The sequence below is a fragment of the Camelus bactrianus genome, chromosome 3 (genome assembly GCF_048773025.1).
Source record: "Camelus bactrianus isolate YW-2024 breed Bactrian camel chromosome 3, ASM4877302v1, whole genome shotgun sequence".
Lineage (NCBI taxonomy): Eukaryota > Metazoa > Chordata > Mammalia > Artiodactyla > Camelidae > Camelus > Camelus bactrianus.
The window spans coordinates 57,564,837-57,584,648 of record NC_133541.1 but is presented as its reverse complement, the minus strand read 5'-3'; the positions used below and the strand labels follow the sequence as shown (position 1 = coordinate 57,584,648).

The 19,812-nt window shown below is 38.5% G+C and overlaps 1 protein-coding gene across 3 annotated transcripts in view; it reads left to right on the top strand.

The window, feature by feature from the left end:
* Positions 1 to 19,812, top strand: part of HAPLN1 (hyaluronan and proteoglycan link protein 1) — a 72,466-nt gene that overhangs the window by 40,707 nt on the left and 11,947 nt on the right. For all 3 annotated transcript variants that reach the window (XM_074360329.1, XM_045507080.2, XM_010970602.3), the window contains one exon: positions 17,524 to 17,895. In XM_074360329.1, coding sequence (XP_074216430.1) covers positions 17,524 to 17,895 — 372 coding nt within the window. The remainder of the gene's footprint in view (positions 1 to 17,523; positions 17,896 to 19,812) is intronic.

Genomic DNA, 19,812 nt, shown 5'->3' with positions numbered 1-19,812 from the left:
GTGGAAGGGCTTAAGAACATCCAAGTGCAGGGAGTGGATATAATTGTTCAAGGCTTTTTAGTACAGTTGCTACCTTCTAAGTAGAATGGAGGGCAGAAAGTTTATTTAAAGGCAAGGCAAAAGGGGGAGAAATAGGAAGTAAAACTTAACGATGTAAGGTCATTCTGTTAGAGTCATCATTAAGAAAAACAATGTGAAAATGAAAGGCAGACAAGCTAAGGTTCAGGAAAAAGTAACTTACCCTATCAAAATCTCCCTTGGTTAAGCTTTAGTTCCCATAGACCAATGTATTGTCCCTGCGTATTTCTTTCCAGCTAGGCTGAATCCTATGCCTGAGAGCTGTAGCAAGACTGGAGGCTGCAGTACAATGCAGCTATTTCCTCAGTCCCAGCTTCAGATGAGGGCCATCCTGCATTAAGAAAGCTAAGAGACTTATGCAGTAAGAAAAAGATAGTTCTAAAAGAGCTGTAACTTCTCTCTTTGCCCTTGTATGCTGAATAATTACAATAAGAATTACAGAATTTAATAGTTTAAACCTATGCTGATATTAATTTTAGAGGAACTCAGTTTGGGGACCAGAGAAGCATTGTAAGTTTCCTAAGAGACATAAAACATCCAGTTGTATTTTCAAGGTCAAAAATATAGTCTCAGAAAATTGCATCTACTGTTGAAAACTATGGCTTGTGAAGGTCAAATGATAGTATAAGTCTGGCTAGAAGTATTTTCCTGCATGTATTATGATACCCAAACAACTCTGAATTTGACAACATCTAGCTATTTTAGATAGTTCTCTTTCAGTTCTCTTTGTTTCTAATAGCTTTATGTTTTTCACTATTGGGCCATAAAAAGGAATTATATAATCATAAATTTTACTATGCCAGCTGCTGACTCAGCTGTTTCCTTTAATGTGTATAATAGAATCAAAGCTGTTTCCCAGAGACTATAAGATATTTACACATAGATTTCTGATGAGGGATAACATTCTTTTAATGTCAAGTCACAGAATTCAACTCAGCCAAACGATAATACCTAGTCATTGTTAACAACAGCAGTTTTCAATCTGATATAAAAGAAACTTTATCTGTGGTTTCAAGTTATTTTTGAGACTAGATAGATACCTGTTATATTATTAACCATGTACAAATCATTTAGTTTAAATTTCACTCAAGAGTATGAAAATATTATTTTAAAAGTATATTAACATTTTACAAGTTACTCCTGGGGAAAGCCTATGAGTCAAATTCAAGTTTTCTCAGCAAGGAAAACTTCTGTTGCGCCAGCCTTTAAATTTCACCATACACCCTGGCAAAATTTCGTGCAAAGGAATTTCTGACACAAGGTGTCAGAATGATACAGATTATTTGCCTACACTACCCAATGAAAAAAGACTTGATAGTCCACTGCATTTTAGTTGTAAATTCATGTTCTTAGAAAGTCGCTCTGAGCTTTCCAAGTAATAAAACTACAAGGCCTACATTTGGCTCGTGGAAGTTAATCCTGAGATGTGATTTGGGTCAGTACTTTTACACTATATCCATAGTTGGAATTTATTTTAAAATTGCTCAAAGTATGTGTTCTCATGACTCTTTAGTCAACAACAGGTTTTCTTTTACTTTATTATAGCACTCAGATTGCACTTTCAGGTTCTTCAGCCCTTCAGAGAAACACTTTCAAGCGGCCTGCCAACATTTCAGTCATCTTTTACTATGCAAAAATCAACCATAAACACAGCAGATAATCATGAAAGCAGATAACCTTCATTACTTACTTGAAATACTGGATTATTTCCTTGTAATTAAAATGTTTACTTGTCAGACATGACCCAGAAGGAATTTAAGGGAGCTGAAACCTTCATGAAATTCTGTAAGAATTTTGCAGACAGATGATTCAATTACTAATCTCAATCTCAAATTCCTGAATTGTACTGATAAGCAGTAAGAGTGTCTTTCAGTGATACAAAATTATTCAAAATTCATGCTACCACAAAAACACCTTTTCTGTCTGCCATTTTTCTTTAATTTTTTATTTTTGTATGTGAAGTTACCCAGGCTTAAATAATACCAGGAGAATAATACACATCATCCTCAAATTCTCCTTGGCTGCCTTGATAAAGATGCTGAACACTCCGATAACACATTCTTAACTCTTAAGCATAAAGAGTCACCTAATTATTTTTTCTGAAGGCGTTCTCCTAATCTTGTAGTGGGAGATTCTATAGGGACATAGGCCAAAATTTTTTAATCTGGCTTTAAAGAAAAGTCAGATTACCAGGAAAGAAAAGGGCAGGTTTAGACTCCTGCGCAGTGTTTCCACTGAAAAGCATTTTTCTGGTAATTAAAAGGAATTCTCCCAGTTTTCCATGGAGAAAGAAACAACTCTGAATAAAATTGCACTTGTACTAACTCATTTCCTTAAATTTTTTTTATTGCATCAATTCCATTACACGAGAAAGCAAACTTCACTTGTCCACGGAGTCTGCTAAAAATGTGCAATCAAGATACTAGCTTATATATCATCTACTGTCCACAATGTAGGGGACAGTAATTTCCTCCAATTCTTCTTCCATAAGAGATAGCTGCTATTATTGTCTCTATAACTATCTCTAATAATGGATTATGTTCCTCATTGCATGATATGCCTAGTCAAACAACTTCTAAATCCTCTAAAATTTGACACCGTTAGGAAGAATTTTATATGGAGTATCAAATCATGAAAAAGGAAAATTTTAAAAAATATTTGGATCTGGTCTAAAAACTTTTAATACAGACTTTCAGTTACCAGTAGAAGTTCAAAGATGATGAACAGACTTTTTAAAATATAACTTTGAAGAAAACATTTACATGGACAGCAGAGAAATTTTATGACCATTTGCCTATTAACCAAAACAGATGCAAAACAGTTATAGCTGTGCTGAGCACGTAAGCACTTGATCTCGTCCACATCAGAGAGCCAGTGCTTCCTGCCTCTGGCTTCAAGTGCAGGTCTTCTGGTGACAAGTTTAAGTGTTTTTCCCCTAAGGCTACTTACCAGCTTTAGACCTTGGGCAATTTACTTAATCTCTTCAAGTCTCAGTTATCTCATCTATAAAACTGGGCAATCACTGTTTATTCTATGGAGCTTTGTGAGAAATTAGATAATATCTGTAACAGCGCTTGTACAGAGCACATAATAAGCTCCCAATAGCTGATAGCTGTTACCGCCATGTCTGTATCTCCTCGCTGTCATGGAAAGCTGATTTTTAAATTAAAAAGGGAGCACACATAGGGTGTAAAAAGTTCATGCTTTTTAAATTCATTAGCAGAACCATATTATTACCTTAGTTCTAATGAAGTAAATATTTTCTAAGTTGCTTCCTTTGTCCTTTTTAATTTCACAACTTAAAATTTCCTCAATAGTATTAAACATTATCTGATCACTTTTACTCTCCTTGTAGAAACTGAAGCTTTCTAAACTTAAGTACTGTCCCCCTTAATATACTTATTAGGTGAACACAAATAAGCTATTTTAATTTTTTTTAAAAAGAATAATAAGAAGGTATCTTAGAGACGAAAACAGTTCCCTTCTATATAATAAGTAGGTGACATCTTGTCACCTTTCTCTAAAAAGATAAAACAATTAGATTTTTTAAAAGAAATAACTGGCAGAAGTTCATCTCTGTGGGTAGAAGAAATCACGTGGATCCAGAGCCCCTGGTGGAAGTGGACACTCCCTGTTCAGTGTGTTTGGGTCCCCCTCCCTGTGTCCCAAACAACTCTTCCGTCCCAGCTTTGCACATGTTACTTTTCTCTCACATGCCACCCCTTCTTCATCAGACTGTCAGCTTTGTAACACTCCAGCTATACAGTGTTGGCACACAATGTATGTGTGTTGAATAAATGAATGAGTGTAATGAGATACTTCCAAGTGACCACTATCACGATCATTTCTCAAATCCTGTGGCATCCATGGCATTTAGCAACACACAACACAGTGTGTGGGCCTAATGAACATGAGCTAGATGACTGCCTTCATTCTGTAATGCTGGCTGGGGCTCAATGATAGTTCACAGAACTTAAGAACTTAAAAGGACTTTAGAATAGATCATCTGGATCAATATTTCATTGTATGAATGGGGAAATCAAGACCCAGAGCTTAAACATTGCTTGGTCCAGGCTGCATGGCTGATGAGGAGCAGTTTCTCTTGGCTAATCACACCCTTTCTTCAAATCTGGGATCATTCCTCCTCTTCTTAATGAACCCACCCTGACTGCCACACTCTACCCCTCCTTTGGCACCCCAATCTATTTCCTATCTTCTTTTCCCTGGCTCTGTAGCCCTGAGTCTACTTATTTTTATGCAGTTGTTTGTGTCCATCTCTACCACAAGAACATATATCAGCCCCACAAGGGCAGCGATCTTTGTCTGATGTATCCTGGTCACCTAAATCAACACCGGGCACATAGTAGGTGATCAGTACATATTTGTTGGATAAATTCAGGACCAAAATCCAGGTACTTTTCCTAATCAAGTCCTCATTAGTCTTTACAAATCTCAGGGGACTTTTCAGTTTATTGAATGAGAAGCAGTGGATGGGGAAGGGGATTCTGAATTTGGTTAGCAAATTTTGTTTGGGTGTGTTCATTGCTTCCACACTGCACATAGTGGCTTACATTCCACAAGAATCCACCAGAGGCAGGATGCTGCTGCATCCTTCCTCTTGAGTGCATGAAGCTTTGAAGAGTTTTTGGTTTACATTTGGCCACTGCAATGCTATCCTATTCCTTATGTAGTATCTGCAGAGTTGGGATTTGCTAGGGCAGAGGATCAAAAGGAGTGGAGTAAATCTAATAATGTGTAGGATCACAAACCATCTTCAGAGCCACAGATTCATGGGAGAACACGATAAGTTCTGGACTCCGACTCTACAAGTCTGTTATTAAAAGTCAAATTATAATTTGTTTTTGTCTTTTAAAGGCAGACTATGCTATTTGCAGCCACAAATGCAAAATTCACAAATATCAAGGATATTTTCCAAACTGCATTTGGCTAAATGCATACACTATTAATAATTCTACCTAGAAATTATCAGCTATAAAATATCAGAGAATTTCACCATGAAATTGTAAAAATTAGCAACATCCCAATTCTAAAATCTCATATTAGTTTACTACAGGATGTGAAGCCAAATAGAGTAAGAACCTATTACATTAAATACAGGCTTATCATCTGATAAAAATAAGAGTATCACCATATGAAAATAATAAATAAGCCCAAAAGAGAAGGAAAATGTATATACAGGCATATACATACTTAATGTAAAAATACTGCACACATACATAGATACACTTATTCAGGTTGCTACAACAGAATACCTTAGACTGGGTGGCTTATAAACAACAGAAATTCATTTCTCACAGTTCTGAGCCTGGGAAGTGCAAGATGATGGTGCTGGGAGATTTGGTGTCTGGTGAGAGCTGGCTTCCTAGTTCACAGACGGTCATCTTTTCTCTGTGCCTTCATGTGGCAGACGGAGATCAGGGACCTCTCCAGGGTCTCTTTTATAAGGGCACTAATCTCATTCATGAGGGATCCACCCTCATAACCTAATCACCTCCCAGAGGCCCTCACCTCCTAGTACCATCACATTGGGGATCAGGTTTCAGTATATGAATATGGAGGGGGCACAAACATTCAGTCTACAGCAAGCACCTACTATAAATAGGCACTGGGACTAGAATAAGGCACTAAACAGTCTTTGTTTTCATCAAGCTTACAGTTCAGTGAAAGGCACACATTACTCTAAATATGGAACTATCGCCTATGATAACTGCCATTCAATAAAGCAGTTTCTTTAAATTAGAGGTAAAGGTCAAACACGGCAATAGTTTTCCTTGGTTGTATAGTTGCTACACTAGACACACACCCACACAGTTATACATTTACACACACATAAACAATGGCTATAAATAGAAAAAGCAAGGAATGAAATAGCTGTAGGTTGATATACACTTTTGATAAATTCCTTAATCTCTATTCAGAAATAACCACATTTTCATACCAACTTTGCACCTGCGAGCCCATGGCCCAGTCTTCTTGGCATTTGTGTGTCCTTTGCGAAAATCTACTCATTCAGACATTTAGTTAACATTGGCTGCCTTTGTGCAAAATACTGAGTTATTCTCTGTGGAAGGACAGACTATCTCCTCAGTGAGCTTGTCAACAGTATTATCAGGGCAACAAAGGTAACCAGAAATAATAAAATAAGTGTTAAGCAGAGATGGAAATATGAAGAAAAGAATCATTAGTTACCAAATTTTGAAAATCTTATTATTTAGAACTTTGAATCCAAATTCACTAAAGTTTGTATTACTCAGTAGATTTAAACTTACAAAATATACCTTCAGAATATTTCTAAACTTGTTATTAAGTAACCTAGAATGCTGAATTCTATGTTATTCTATAAAGCAGCTATTAAAATAATAAATTTTGGAATATTTCCAAGTCTAAAAACCTATATTTAATAATATTTTCAAGTAGCAATAAATTCACACTAACAGCCACTTCTTTGTCTGTTCTATCCTGGGTGCTAAAATCAGCAAATTATGCAGGAAGCCAATGATTATTTGGAAACTTTCCCAAAGCGTTTCTTTCCCCCACCCCAGAAAAATCCATTAGATAGAAAAGCCTTTTTCTTTGGTGGCAGTTTTGCAGGAACCAGTGTTGACTCAGCTAAAGCACTGACCTATAGCTTAATGGCTTAATGTAAAAGTAATTTCAACATGCTGTGTTTCTCAGACTTTCTCAGATATCAAGAAAGAAGAGATTTTTTATTTATTGCTTTGGTTCTTTAAATGTAAAGTGGAAACTACTCTTCTAGGAATGTATTTTGGAATTAAAAAAACTACCAAAATGTTAAGATAAAATGTTCAATGAAGAGGTTATCAAAGTGACCATATCTGGGAGGGATTTTTATTATAGAAATATTTTTATTTCAAAATGAAGACATTGAAAGTATAAGAAATGTATAAGTTCCATAAAAAATCCCTTCACAAACATTTTGTGTATTTGGTATTGCTACAATGTAGTAGCACTAAACATGTGTGTTCTCAAAAATGATTATCAGATTGTCAGTACAAACAGTAGCCATTTTAATCTTGTCTCAATTAAACATGTTGGTTGCTTGTCTTCAGTGCTAACTAGGTGACTAATTACCACATGTATAAGCTCTGTGTAGTATGTTTCTATATGCTCAAGGATTATGCTATGAAGCAAATTAAACAACGTAAGTTAAATGAGAATTCTCCCAACTTTCTTCCAAACACTGTCCTTTCAAAAAAGACAAGGACATTAAGGATAAAAACACAGAGAGACCATAGTCCATCACATATAAACTGAACAAAGCAAGTTAGAACAGGGAGAACTTACTAGTCAAGTGTGTAGATTAGGTGAAGGAGGTGGAAACAAAGGAGAGTTGTATGTTTCTAAACAGGGATTGTTAAGTTTAGAATAGAAACACCACTGAAAACATATCCTTCAAGTGAGGAGAGTTCCACTTACTGGTGATTCTATTTGTAATGGTGTCTGTTTGCCTCCTTGCTTTGCCATGTTCCTGGAAAGCACTGGAAACAACGTTTGTCTCTTTGGCTCAGAGTTACTGGATGGTAACAAAGGCACAAGTGCAACAGGGGAAAGACATGTTAAGTTAAAGATAAGTTTCCTACCTTTATGTCCAATATCTGACCAGCAGGTAGATGGATTTACTAGCTTTGTGCTCAGGAGAAAGGCACTGCTCAAAAGTTCTGGAATTATCAGCACATGAAGGATAACTAGAGCCATGGGACGAGACAAAATCACCTAGGAGGCAATGCAGACAGACGAGGTGGTGGCCCCAGTCTGAGCTTTGGAAACCCTCAGCATCAACACGCGGGGTGCAGGAGGATACAAAGGTCACATATCCGCCTCTTAGAGTCTAAATCCTAATCACTGACGTGTGTTCATTTTTTTTCCCATGTAACTTTAAAAAAAATCTAAATTAACTGCAACCATTTAAAAATAGGAGATATTTGCATTAAAATATGCATTTCTAGCGTTTGTTGAAAATTCCAAAGACCTGCTGTTTTTCAGCCTGCACCCCCATTGGACAACGTCAGTGGGAACCAGTACCTGCTCCCCTGCAGCACGAAGCGTGTGAGTCCAGCCACGCTACCGTCCATTCCACTTCCTGTTGTTCTCAGGACCATGGTGCGCTCTTAACTTCCCTAGCCTTGCCCGCCAGGGCATTTGTATTCGACTTACCTTGTGTTTTGTTTCAGCACTAAACTGAATACTTGACACATTACAGGCTATCAGTTCATGATTGTTAAGATTAAGTAAAGAATCAAAAGATCCAGTTTGCCTCCAGAACTGGCTCTGGGACAGTACTATCTTGATGTCTTCTGCACTAAGTGAAGACATCAACCATATCAATTCATAAAACCAACAGTGTCCTTGCTGCAAATTACGGATAACTTGATCTTAAATTTCACCACAAAGTGGAAGTGGTCTGAACAGAGACAAGAAGATCTGAGTTCTACCCCTTTACCACATAAAGACACATTTCCAATAATTAGGGACTGTGTGGTTAATTACAGCCTAGTGAAAAAGAATGACTCATACTAATGTTTCGGTTTCCCCGTACCTTTTGAAAGAAGCCTGAATTGCAGTTAAAATCCTGGAAAGCATGTTTCTACAAAGTCATTCACTATATTAGTGAAATGTTCAGATTTCATTTTTTTATAATATATTCCTTAATTCCTCTATAACTGTGATAACCCAATTTGTTTTTTTCTCTAAGCCTAAAGTAATATAAATCAAATGCTATTTCTTTATCCATAAATTTTTGATAACATGGATAAATTAAAATTCTGAAAATTATTAACAAAAGCAGACAACTCCAAGTTGATAAAGCTAGTACAATTGTCTTTAATTTGGGGACCAGTTATACTGGACTTACCAATGGCAATCTACTGATAAATTAACACTTAAAACCATTCACTACGTGTGATGCACAATAGAAAATGCATTCCCTAGGACATCTCACTTAGTCCCCACTGCCACACTATATAAGGGGGTTGGTTATCCTCACTGAAGTTGAGAGAGGTTCTGTAGCTTGTCCCTGGCATATGGTTATTAAAAGGTAATGCTGAGATTCAAATCGGGCAGGCTGATTCCTGCACTCCTAACCTGTACAGGAACAATGTAGCCACTGTCTAAATCTTCTCGTGGGTAAAAATGGCTCCCATTTTATTCCATTCGATTGATAGAACTATGTTCCAAAAGAAATTCAATCACTACGAAAAAAAGATCTGGTCTTGGGCCTTAGAGAAACTTTTCCTACGTGCCACCATGGTGATTCTCAAGAGAAGTTAGAGGAGCAAGGTGCAAAGACACACATTCCACCTCTACCCCCAAATGAAGATTGTCTGGAACCCTCAAGGAAACTGAGGAGGCAGGAAGAAGTTGGATTATGTACAGTTTTTTTCTTTTGAAAAGGCTTTAAGGTGGTGGTTCTGAAATGAGTTCCTGTCCTATTAAGAACCACTAGACTAGAAGTATCATCAAAAGTTGATGAGATGTGAGTTTTCAGGAACTCGTACTTTCTAGGAACCATCTTCTGAAAGAGCATAGGAGAGAAGACAACATTGAAGACAGAAACTGGCTGGCGCACCTGGCACACTATGGACACCAGTCAACGCCTGTTAGTAAGAGTCAGCATTTACTGGTGCTCAGGGTGTGCCAGACACTAGGCTAAATTCTTAGCATACTACCTCCCTTAACCTTCATAAGAACCCTGGGAGGAAGGTGGCTCAACCTCATTTTACTGATGAGGAATCTGAGCACGTAAAGGTTAAGAGACACAACATAAGAGGCGCAGTCCATGTGCTTAACCCATACACCGTAGCTGCTGAGAAAGTAGATGAAATGATAATGAACATGAAAAGACAAAAGCCCACAATGAACTCAGTCAGTGGAACAGAGCTAAACACCCTCACCACACTTTACTTCTTCCTTGTTGAAGGAGATGAAGAAAAAGGAATTAAAAGCAACAATATTTTTCAAGATAGTAATAGTTCCAGGTTTACCTCTCAGAACACAGATTTTTACACTGTTCACTAGACCCCCTAGACCCCCTACAGCTACTTGGAGGCTCTTGATGGCCATTTCCAGCAGAGAAGCTCACCTTTCATGTGGGAAATCTTTGTCTAAGATATCCTTTGAGGAAAAAATTTCCACTGTCTCTGAAAAAAAATTTTTTTTTAATATTGCTATAGATCAACCCCCAAGCTTCAAACTAGTGACAGCACTTATTCTTATTTTCAACTGTGAAACTTGGGTGTGATAATAACATGGTACACATTCATGATCAACATCCCCCAAAACAATAGTATATTTTGGTTTTGGGCAGTTTCCCATCACAGAAAGAATTTAGCTCTAAGGCAAGTGTTGGTCTGAACCCCGCAGGCCTACAAGGCCTGAACTTACCCAGCTTCAAGACCAAAGGAAAAGCCTGGAGTCAGTGACAGAGACATCAGTGGTTTAATGGATGGGGGATCATACATGTCTGAAGCAAGGTCCTGGAGCAAAACCCCACCATGTGCAGCAGAAGGTGGGCGGGACTTGGCGGAAGTCTTCACTCCTGGTGGGGAGAGAGAGATTACCAGTTATAGGGGGAATTGATGTCACGATGGCTCATCAGTTACCAGGGAAACCACTCAACGCCCCATTGATAAGCTATCAAGGTGGAGATGTTCTGATTTAAAGCTAGAACAATCACTAGCTGGGGCCTGGGGCAAGTGTGTAGGATGGTCAGTCGTGAGTGGGGTGTAGGTGAGGCAGGCACTGGTTGAGCAGGGGATGGACAGAGAGCAAGAGAACAGCCATCTGAGTGGCTCAACCCTACAGCAAGGAAGACAGATGTGGTCAGCACCTAAGAGAATGCTCCATCGCTTCAGATAATGCAGGTCACATACCATTTAAGGAAACTGTGAAAACACAATTCGAGTTAGTCCAGTTCAGCTGTAGGTTGAAAGGAACTGGCAGGGCACAAGAACTATATGGTGGTTACAGAGCAGGGAGGCCCTGGCAGAGGGTGGAGGGATATTGGGAGGAGCATGTTCTTGTCGCCTGTGAGACCAGCAGGCAGGGTCACAGATAGTGAGAAACGGCAGTAATCACTTCACAGCAAAGAACAATCTTCACTTATCTTATTTTCAGCATTGGACTTTTCCTTTACAGTCAAAACTAGTACCTTTGTCAGCGGTATCTTAAAGGAATTGAAAAAATGAGATAAAACCTTCAAGTTTTGAAGACATGTTTAAAGATGACGTTTTTATTAATAGAGCCACAGGTCTTCTACAAAAATATAATTATGCAATTATAACAATATATTGCATATACCAGCTTCTTGTGTATATTTCTAGAGACATTTTAGGCAATGTGTTTTGTTTCTTTTGTCAATTAAATCCCCTCAACTAAATCCCCTCAACCATTTAATTTATTTTTGTGCCATTTCCATTTAGCGTGCGCATTTAGGTAACATATTCACACAGTTCAAAAGTTTTCCAATATGGAAGTACACATGGGGAAAATCTCCCAAGAGTTCTCTGCCTATTCACCTTATCTGCACACTGGCTACCACAGTTAGTAGTTTCCTGGGTTTCTAGTGATTTCTTCAGATCATTTATGCAAATATACATATTTCTTTTGAATTTACACAAATGGTAAGAAGCACATGTACTCTTATAGGTCTTCTTAGTCAGCGTCTGAACTCCAGATAAAAGCAAAGATGAGCTAGGGACAAATCCATCAGGGTTTCAAACTCAAATCAAGTGGCTGAGGGCAGAGGGCAGAAATGGACCCTCCTGAAAGCGTCTTTCCTGCTGTCTTCAGGTCGGCCCTTCCTTGGGTGTTGAGTCATCGAGAGAGACTCAGAGTCCTTGCATTCAGGAATAGCTGGAGGAAAAAACTGAAGCTCTTTCTCTGACAAATTAAAAGCGATCAGCCCTCTGAACGGACAGTGAAGGCTGGATGGAGAGGGAGAGACATTGGGGAAGGACCCTGTAAAAGCTTCTGATGCCAAGCTGACTAGACACATCAGGATCACAACCAAATGATGGGAGCTTCTGACTCCCAGTGAGCAACTTCAGAAACAATCAGATTTATTCCAGTCCAAAGGAAACAAAACCCAGTCCTCCCTCAGTATCCAAGGGGGATTGGTTCCAGAATCCACCTCAGACGCCAGAATTCTCAGATGCTCGAGTCCCTTCCATAAAACATTGTCCTATTTGCATATAACCTACATGCATTCTCCCCGTATACTTTAAATCATCTCTAGCTAACTTAAATACTTAAAACAATGTAAATGTTAGGTCAATAGCTGTAAATACAATGTAAGTGCTATGTAAATAATTGCTGGGCACACAGCAAACTCAAGGTTTGCTTTTTGGAACATTCTGGAATTTAGCTTTTAAATATTTTCCAACCTGGATTGGTTGAATCCCCAAATGAAGAACCCACAGACAGGGAGGGGCTGACTGTAATTATAAACAGTTAAAACTTAATGAGTTAAAAGTTAATACTTATCAATTGTTTCCTAAATTATGTATCCTACTCAAATGTAATGTGTAAGATACAGTGAGAAACAAGTGTCTAAATTATGTATTCTTTTTAGATATTGTGCCTTTTATATGCATATTTGTTTTTATAAAGTACTTTCATTTTAGAGCTGTATCACAGTATAAAGCCAGTGCAGGGGCCCACGTCTCCTGCCAGAGCTGAGCACAGGCTCTGGGCAGCACTAGTCTATTTCAGTCACAGACACTATCAACACGCCAGGCACTGTGTTGATGCTGGAGGAGCAATATAACAGGACATGGATGGACTAGGGAGACAGTGTTCTCAGCAGACTGCGGTAAGCACAGCCGTAAGGATACAAATCCATCCTGGATGTTCAGCCTTGGGCAGGTGTGGCTACCTGCAGGGAAGTAACACCTTCCAAAGTGTTAGTCTTACACATCCCAACCCGCCAGAGTGATAACAAATGCCACAAAAATAAGGAACCATTTTTTAAATCTTGCACAGTTTTTTCAAATGACTCATCATGCAGCTGACACTTGAGTGTCTACCTACCAGTTTGGAATGTCAGCGAGGAATGAGCTTTCTGTTTGAAGTGATGAAAAATGTTTCGGAAATGGATAGTGGTGGTGGTTGCACAACAATGTGAAAGTAATGCCACTGAACTGTATACTTAAAAATGGTTAAAATGGCAAATCTTATGTTGTACATATTTTATCAGAATAAAAAATAATCAAATGATGGTAGGGGAAGTTTTTCTTGGGAGCGGGTATTTTTAATGTCCTTGTTTAACCATCTTAATTACAGTCCTTAGTTTCGTTGTCTGAGGTTTTTTACATTTGATTGGTCTAGAAAATCCAAAAGCCTGGAGGCTCCTTTCATTATACACCAGTGAGAAAGTAATCAACACCAAGACTGGTTATTTCGTACAATCCAAAAAATCACTTATTTTTTAAAAGACAAACTTTTACCCATAACACTTTTCTTTTCTGTCACCTCTATTTCTTTGGCAGTGAACTGCCCTCCTCCCCCAAAATGATCACACTTTTAATAGAAGTAAGAACAGTAGGTAACAGGCCAATTCCATATTTCTAAGTTGTTTTTCTGCAACTAGTTGTTTTTGCCCTATCGTTTAAAAGACTTCATCTAAATTACATAGCAATACAAAGACCAGTTGTTCGGTCATGCCTTTGCTTTCATAATTTGGTGAAACTGAATGAAGTCCTCTGGATTGCACAGCAGAATCTGTAAAATAATAATGAAGCCCCGCTGTTTTCCCTGGAGACAACTGTGGTCATTGAAGGGCATCAAATCTTTTAAGTCGCTGTCATTGACACTCACTAATAGAAATATAAAATTCCTGTAACTCACAAATTGAACTTTAAAAAAGTTCAGTACCACCCAAATAAGCACATGTATGCTGCTTAGTGTTCTCTAATCTTTCACGTTTTTTTTTCAAAAGGAAACCAAGTGATACTTATTCTGATGATCAAGGTTTATTGTAATCTTTTGTATTTTATTTGCTTTACAACTGCCCTGTTGATTGAACAATTTTGACTTAAACATTAATTTCAAACTGATCCAGTTTTTTGAATCCAATGATCACATTCACAACTTCCTCCAGGCGGAGGGGCTTAAGTGACAGAGACAGAGCACATGCTTAGCATACACAAGGTCCTGGGTTCAAGTTCCAGTACCTCCTCTAGAAATAAATAAACAAGTAAACCTAATTAGCCTCCCCCCAAAAATAAAAATAAATTAAAATTAAAAAAAAAAAGCAATGTTTAAAAAAAGAGAGAGAGAGACCTACTCTAGGGAAGACTGTACAAAGTTTGTCATCACCATTCTCTGGTCCCTTTTCTGCTCTTTGTCCCTGCCCTCTCCCCCTCCAGCTTACGTGTCTCCTGGCTGATCCCTATCGTAACAAACTGCCATAGGGATCCTGATAAGCATCTTAAGCTCAATGTTCTCATGCCGTAGACCTGTCACTCAAACAGCTAAGCCCTGGTAGAGCCTGCAACAGAACCTAGGGCTCTTTCCTACATCTTACCTGTTCTGCAACAGGCCACTCCTGCCAGCAATGCTCAGTGCTTTATAATCTGCAGTGTCAGGCCTCTAAAAGCAAGCAAACTGACAAAAAACATTGTTCTAAAGGCCATGTTGGGGATTTAGGCTAACGTAATGGCCCTCATTCACTCAAAGTGTCACACGTTACACATCTTTCTTGGGGTTCTCTGAATTTCAGCCAGGGCCTTCTGGCATCTAGTACCTCAACAACCCAGCCACCCCCAAAATAAGAATGGTGGAAATTTATATGTTCTGGCAGGCTCATTAGAAAATTATTTTGTGGGAAGCCAGTGGATTTTTGGTGTCTGCTCAATTTTCAACATTATGCCACATAAGTCATCATCTACTCACAATGCTGGAATATAAGTAAATAGTACCTAAAAAAAATCAGAAGTTTCACTTCTAAAATACTACAAGATGATTTACAGTTAACCTCAGAAAAAAATTAGAAGTCTCAGTCCCTTGTACGAGAGTTCTGATCTTTGTCTTAACTCTTTAATTTATAAAACACTCAGGCCTTGTATTCATTTTGGAATACCGTATGATTATGCTAAACCACACAATAATTTCCAAGTTTCCTATATCACACAGGTGGCATTTTATGTTATTATATTACTCCACATGGTTCAACACTTTGTAAGTAAGTGAAACTATGGAAGGTTAACATATGCCAAAATTATGCCCAATGTCAGGCAGTATCATATGTGAGAAACACTGGAAAAACTCATCCGTAGGAGCAGTTAGCAGTGGAGTGCACACTTACTTTGGGTCTGCCGTAATTCTAAGTGCTTTATGTGTCTATTAGGTCAACTAGATAGAGTAGACATTACTATCCCCAATTCACACGTAAGGAAATTGGGGCTCAGGGCTTACACAATTTGCTCAAGGCTACAGAGCTAGCAAACTCAAGAGAACCAGATCTCTTTCACATGAAAGCTTGTTCCTAACTACTGTAATATCCCCTAGCCCAGGGCATTTGGGCATTAGTTTTGAGTTTAAAGTAAAAAGCTTGAGAGAATCAGGAAACTGCTACCTCTTGTAGCTTTTGAGTCACGTCTAGAGTCAAGTCCCAGCGTGGGAAGGCCCAGCTCCAGGTGTCCTCCCAAGGCACTGGATAGACAGATGTTCCCTAGGGCCTCAGGCACTGCTGAGCACTTAGTCAACAGCACCCTCTCCTCCTCCCAGAAAGAAGACACCAGAAATATTCAGGGAGAACCTGTTATTGATTGAAGGGGGAATACTATACGTAGGGTATAGTTGGATAGGTATTTCTTAAGATTCTATAGTCCTAAGTAAGAAGATAAAGAATAGAATCTAAAGGAAATGCTTAATAAGCTGAATTTGTGATTCATTTTAATTAAGCCACTGTCGTTTCATTTTATGATCTATTCAAAGTGGGGGCATTGATGGCTTTAAAAGTGGTTAAACTTTTCAGTTTCTGAGGATTGGGGCTGACATAAATATGTTCATTTTTCAGTATCAATTCTGCTTGCTGTATGATAAAAACGGAACCTGTGTCTATTTTTGGACACTTCATTGTAAAATCTGCACCCTGCATATGCCACTGAACAACTAAGTGTTGAGGTCCGTCTGGAGATGACGGGCTACTCTCCCTGATGACCTGTGTACCTGAAATGATTCATGATGGTTTATTCAATACCTCTGGCCTGAGGCTGGAAGGGCTGCTTGAAAGGCAGCTTTGGCAGCCTTTGCAAGCTGTGTGTGGATGAGAAGGTGCGTGTATGCAGGAGTTCTGGTATCACTTTCTCATTTTCAAAGCTTGCGCATCCTCAAGAGACCTTGTCAAGGTCAAAAGCACAATGAGCGAACCAGGGGAAACCCCAGAGAAAGCCAAGATCTGAAAATAACAGCTGGCTCTCCAGGGCCGGGCAGCCCTGCTGACTTGGCAGGCTAGGAATATCTCGGTGCTCTCAGGAAGGCAGTAAAGTCCTTGGAGGCGGGAGGAGGGAAGCAAAAGGGCAAGGCAAGGCAGGAGCCAAGAGACGGGAGCCTGTAAAACCAGGCACAGCCGAAAGTGGAGGGCGGGGTGGGGAGAGGCGCACAGAAGGAGGTATAAGGGAATAAAGAAATAAGTAAGTATCCGGTTCTTCAGAAAATAAATATAACCTTGGATACACTTCTAACATTCAAGATTTGAGGACTATATTTCAAAATCTGGAGTTTTTTTTTTCTTCCAAAGCATTCACTAAAAACACTTTTCTGATGTCTAGCCTTTGTTTGAAAATAAAATACATACATGTTGCTTGAAACACTCTAGAATAGTATATCGTAGGTGTGTATCTGAATGGAAGCCAGAGGTGGGAGGACATTCTAAGTTCTTTGGCCAGAAGAGTACAATGAAGGCTACCCATGTTGCTGGGTAGTCTTCCCGGGAATATAATACAGACTTCATGTGTTAGATAGCTCAGCTGGAAAGAGGTCAGTTTACCTAGCTTGAACTTTTTGCTTTGCATTGATGAAACAGTCACAGTTCTCTGTCATTTCACTTGCTTCTACATTTTTGACATTTAATGAGGAAGAAAAATAGATTTTATGATGATCTATCAGTCATTTATGATGAAGTCATCAGATGACTATGGAGTCTGATAGCCAGTATTTCTCATCGATTATGATACACACCCTTCCTTTTCCCAGCAGTTCAAAAGCCACGACTACCTTGTAGATGCCCTCTAGGTACCAGAGGTAGCTTTCCACGTGGTTCAAGGGCGGTCACTGTTCAACAACACAGAGAAGCTTGTCACCAGTGCTACTTTGTCAGGCACCCTGTGTAGGCAGTGTATTACGTATTTTAAAAATTCCCAAAGCGTTATTAACAGCTCTTTTCTTTTCCCTTTCTAATTATAGCAGAAAATGGCCCCCGTCTCCTCGTGGAAGCAGAACAAGCCAAGGTGTTCTCACATAGAGGTGGCAATGTTACACTGCCATGTAAATTTTACCGAGACCCTACTGCGTTAGCCTCAGGAACCCACAAAATCCGAATTAAGTGGACCAAGCTAACTTCAGATTACCTCAAGGAAGTGGACGTTTTTGTTTCCATGGGATACCACAAGAAAACCTATGGAGGCTACCAGGGCAGAGTGTTTCTGAAAGGAGGCAGTGACAACGATGCTTCTCTGGTGATCACAGAACTTACCCTGGAGGACTATGGGAGATATAAGTGTGAGGTGATTGAAGGATTAGAAGATGACACCGCTGTGGTAGCATTAGATTTACAAGGTAAGTATCCATACATCATGTTAAACTTTGATAATTAATCATTGCTTTTTTTTTTCCATGACAAGGAATGTCTAGTGGTTACCACAGGACTGATATGAGAAACCAAAAGTCCACATATAGCATGTTTTTCTGTTCTTTTCTATTTTGCAGTTTGTCTACCATTCCAGCTCTCATATTTGAAATGTATACACAGTGGTTATATGCAAAACTGAAGCTATTTGCAAGTAGGAGAAACGTGCAGTGGAACTGAATTACAATATTCAGAAAGTGCTTTATGCCATTCAAAATTTAAATCTCATTACACAGTTATTGAGAAATTCAGAGTGGAGGCTTTTTTATTACACTTCTAAAATTATCGCAGTTTCAAAATAAATGGCAAGTTTTGTGAAGGACAACTGCTCACTAAAATACATTTAACTGTATTCTGTAAAGTAACTGTGAAAACTTAAAAAAAAAAAGTCACCTCTAGATTTATTTAAATATTCTTATGGAGAAGTAATTTTTTTAATAGTCCAGAGTCTCTTAGACATTGAGTACCAAATGTTCATTTCAGGGGGAATTTTCTTAAATATGTAATATATTCAGTAGGTTCAAAGACCAAAACGTATACAGCTAAACAATAAAACATAGCTGTGCCATCCTGTCTCCTCTCTGCCCAACACCCACCTCTATGCCTTGCTAGCAGGAAAACTCTTCTCCTTAGTTCCCCATGTATCTCAAGATATTTTATATCTTATATTCACAAATTTCAGTGTTTCTTTACACTGAAGGGTGCATTTTGGCTGCATTGACAAAATGCTTTTCTTCCTTATGTGCGTAAACTATCAGTGTGTGTTTGCTAGAAACTCCTTTCACATTCCAGCGCAGATTTGTGGCTTTTGGAAAAATATATGTTTGATCCACTATCACATACCTGAAGATCTGACCTTCTGAATCCCACAGAGTACCATCACATGTATGCACGTTTATTATACGTATCTGATACCTTGCACAGTGTTGTAAAGTGCATTTCCGTGACCTTCTCTTGTCGCTCTTGGTTGTAGTTCTTGGCTCCTGATTGCATGCCACCTTGTCCTTTCAGTTTTTATTGATTCACTTTAATATCCATGAACATTGGTATTATTCAGGATGAAAGAAGCAGTTGGCTTAGAGAAGACAATCATCAAATATTAACTGCAGGTCAGTTTATTTTATCAAAGGGGCATCAGGCCATCAGGCAAAGGACAGAGCCTTGAACTAGTACTAACAAGATGCTTACATTAGTCCCAACTTTGCCAGAGTAAGTTTTGAAACCAGAGCAAGTTACTTATCCTTATTGTACTTTGGCGTCCTCATCTATGAATGAACTATATTATCTGCTAAGTTATGTTTTCTTCTAAAAGTCTATGTTTATATACCACAGTACTTCATAACCTTAAGTAATTTACATGCCATATTTATTATCTCCCTACATTTATTTTAAAATAAATTTTAAATAAATAGAAACCAGTATAACTTGCCAGAAATAGAAGGAAACCATAAAAATAAATATAATGAACACAAGATATTTCTAAATTATAACTGAATACCTGCTTCAAGTATGGCTTTGAGCATGAACCCTGCTCTCCCTTTGTTTGAAAAGAAGATTCAGCACGTGTTAAGAGGACAATACACTGGAGGGTCAAAGGAGATGTCCTTTAAGGTACAATTAGAGATGCTGAGGGAACTGTAAGAGGAGGGATTTTTCCTGCCTAGGCCTTGCACTCTCCCAAATCTCCATGTTTTCCATTCTTTTGGAACACTTCTCTACCACATAATACATATGCATGTGACTTAAGTCAATATGTCCAAGAAACCAATGTAATTGATAAATATTCTTTACAAGTGCTGTTTTGGTGCCACGAGACACAAAAAAATTCCAACTCTTGGTTCCTTTTA